Below are 2802 nucleotides of genomic sequence, written 5' to 3'. Positions count from 1 at the left end.
GGGGGGANGTAGCCCCCCCCAGGGCCCCACACTTAAGGAATACATTACGGCGACCCTAGCATTTTTGTTACTTTATGTCGGAATAAATTGAGACCCCCCCTGCATGAAAAAAAATCACTGCCCTTCGCTCGTGAAAAGTCTCCCGCCCATTTCAATCCCCTTTTTCCCCCCTCCTCTGTCCCCCCCTCCATATACATACCTCCCGAAATGTGTTGTTGTGGCGGGAACACGTGTGTCGCGGCATGGCATGCGGAATACTCCATTTACCTTGCTGACCGCCGTGTAATGCAATGCAGCATCCACAACAAGCCGGTCAATCCTTTTTGGAATTTCGCGGCGGTGGATGCCGTACCTGTGGAGGCCCGGGCCTACCTGCCCTCGACCAGCTACGTCAAAATCACTCTGGGCGCCGGTGAGAGGCCTTGGGGAGGAGGAGGGGGGTCCGAGGGGAAGGGGGAGTGGGGGGGAGGGGTGCGGGTGAAGAGTAGGGGAGTTGGGAGGGGTGAACGGGAGGGGGAGAAATGGGGAGGTACAACCGAGCCCGCGTGGGAGAGGGGGAGGGATAGAGGAGGGGGGAAGCAATGAAAGCGCGCCGGGTGGAGATCCAAGAAATACACAGGTGTGACACGCGCACACCAGATTGTGCGTGTGGGTCTTTTAAGCTCAGTTAACAAAAACACGAAAATCAAATGCCCTTCAACAATTATTTCCGGATTTGGCGAGGTGGGGCAATTTGCCCCACAGTATTTGCCCCTAACATCAGTGAGGTAAACCAAAAGTAGTTGATTTTTGAATATAGCAGTATTTATGGAAAAATACCCTGTCTAACGTTACCTCGTACTCTCCCTCCTGAAAACCTTCCCCCCTTCAAACCGCTTGAAATACACATGTCGTACAGGTATCCAGATGATCACGTTTGTCAACACCGTACCCATTGACGAGCACCGCGCCATTAACCGCTTCTGTCTAATTCGCAACTTCCTGCCGTCGCCTGTGTTCGACGACTATACACGAAAGGTACGACCACACACCACACCGGGCGTTGACGCGAAGTTGAGGGACGAAAAAAGGGTGCCGTACAGAGCGGTGACGTGAAGCCCTGGCCTTTCAACAACACCCGGTTTAAAATGTTTTTCAGTTTTCGAGTTAACTTAATGCTATGCAGCAGTGCTTCGGCTGCAGCAGTCCCGGCTTTCTCACTGTATCAAAGTCATTGGGGCCAGAGGTCCACCACTCGAAAAAACGGGTTGTTTGTTCGTTTTGATCGGTTGGTTCGGTTCTGTGAGCTTCTGGATTTTCGATTCTTTGGGGCCGCGCCGCCACTGGTGTCCCTTCCATGTCCTTGAAGCCGCTGCGTCGCCCCCCCCCCCCGCCCGGTGGTCACACCGCCCCCCCCCTGGATCCGTTCGCCTCAGAACATGTTCAAGATTCTGGGGGAAGACAAGGCCATGATTGAGCTGCTGAAGCCCGAGCAACTGGCCGCTGAGGTAACTGCAGGGGGAGGGAACGGAGTGGGGCCATGTCGTACCTGTCGCCAATCCAGCAAATCTGCGAAGCGAATGAACGGAGGTAAAGAGCAGTGACGTACGCTTTATTTTAGCTCCTGCTGCAAGGCAAGGTCCACCTGCACTTGAGTCACGTGTCAAGTGCTGGTGCTATTTATTACATCAACATGTCGACACCCCGCCGTCACCTCGCCTACTTCACTTCGTTGTCTTGTTCGCCGCCGCCTCCTCTGGCCCCAAATTCCCCTACCCCCTGCGCCCAGCTGAGCCTGCAAGCCGACAAGCCCCAGATCGCCTTCCGCAAGTTGCGGCAAGAGTGGATAGATATGGGGTACGGCGTGGCTCCGGAGCGCATCTCGGGGCACACCGGCTCCCTGCGCCTGGACATGTGAAGTGGTGAAGTCAAAAGGTAATCAGGTCGGGTCAACGCCGGGTTAACAGCAGCAGCAGCCGAGCTAACTAACGATTTTTTTCCGAAGGTGGGATGGGTGCGCGGCATGGATATGGGGGGGGGAGAGACGGGATGATAGTAGGAGGGTAGAATTGCAGAGCCGCGTGTGTGTGTATGTGTGTGTGTATGTGTGTGTATGTGTGTGTATGTGTGTGTGTATGTGTGTGTGTATGTGTGTGTGTATGTGTGTATGTGTGTATGTGCGGTTCTCGCGGCCTCCGGTGTCATTGGGTCGCGAAGTGCGGGGTTCGCCTTTCCGCCGCTCGTCCAGCACGGGCTGGTGCTGGCGGGGCGGGGGGGGGTTAAGTGTTGTGGAGGTTTGGGCTCACTGCGCCGTGGTGGGGAAGAAAGGGCCCCCTGGAGCAGGGAGAATTATTTTCTTACGTCGGGGTTGGCTGGTGTGTGGCGAGGGGGTTATGTACGGCGCTTGTACGGCGATGGATTTCGAAGGATGTGATGTCTCCTTGGAACCAGCAGCATGAAGCAGCACGAACGAAAGCCCAACGGGATGTACAATTTTAGTTGTTTTTCTTATGAAGACGATGATGATGATGATGATGGATTTCATACCAACAAATAAGGTTGTGGTTGGAACACGGTGTGGTGAATCAGTGTACGGCAATGGCTTGTGCGATGTCTGGTTTGGTTTGGGGTGTTGATATTGGTCCCTCTGGGGAAAGAAAATGGAGAAATGATAAGGGAGGAAAGTGGCGGGAAAACGGCAATATGTTTCGTTGCGACTTGATAACCGTTGTGCCAGCGAGGCGGTAGGCATATCATGGCCGTCGGCTGTTTTTGTAGATTTGGTGCTGAAAAAAAGGAGTATGGTGTAAGTGGGAGATCTGA

General features: G+C 54.3%; 1 protein-coding gene across 1 annotated transcript in view; it reads left to right on the top strand.

Annotated features, from left to right (window-relative positions):
- VOLCADRAFT_88044 (uncharacterized protein) overlaps positions 1-1897 on the top strand; it is a gene marked incomplete at both ends in the record, with an annotated part of 8753 nt that extends 6856 nt beyond the window's left edge. The window contains 4 exons of the mRNA XM_002947748.1: positions 297-412; positions 899-1017; positions 1416-1487; positions 1769-1897. Coding sequence (XP_002947794.1) covers positions 297-412; positions 899-1017; positions 1416-1487; positions 1769-1897 — 436 coding nt within the window. The remainder of the gene's footprint in view (positions 1-296; positions 413-898; positions 1018-1415; positions 1488-1768) is intronic.
- Between the last annotated feature and the right edge of the window lie 905 nt (positions 1898-2802).

Source organism: Volvox carteri, assembly GCF_000143455.1.
Source record: "Volvox carteri f. nagariensis unplaced genomic scaffold VOLCAscaffold_7, whole genome shotgun sequence".
Taxonomy (NCBI): Eukaryota; Viridiplantae; Chlorophyta; class Chlorophyceae; order Chlamydomonadales; family Volvocaceae; genus Volvox; species Volvox carteri.
The sequence above is the reverse complement of the archived record's forward strand: the minus strand, read 5'-3'. Positions and strand labels throughout refer to the sequence as shown.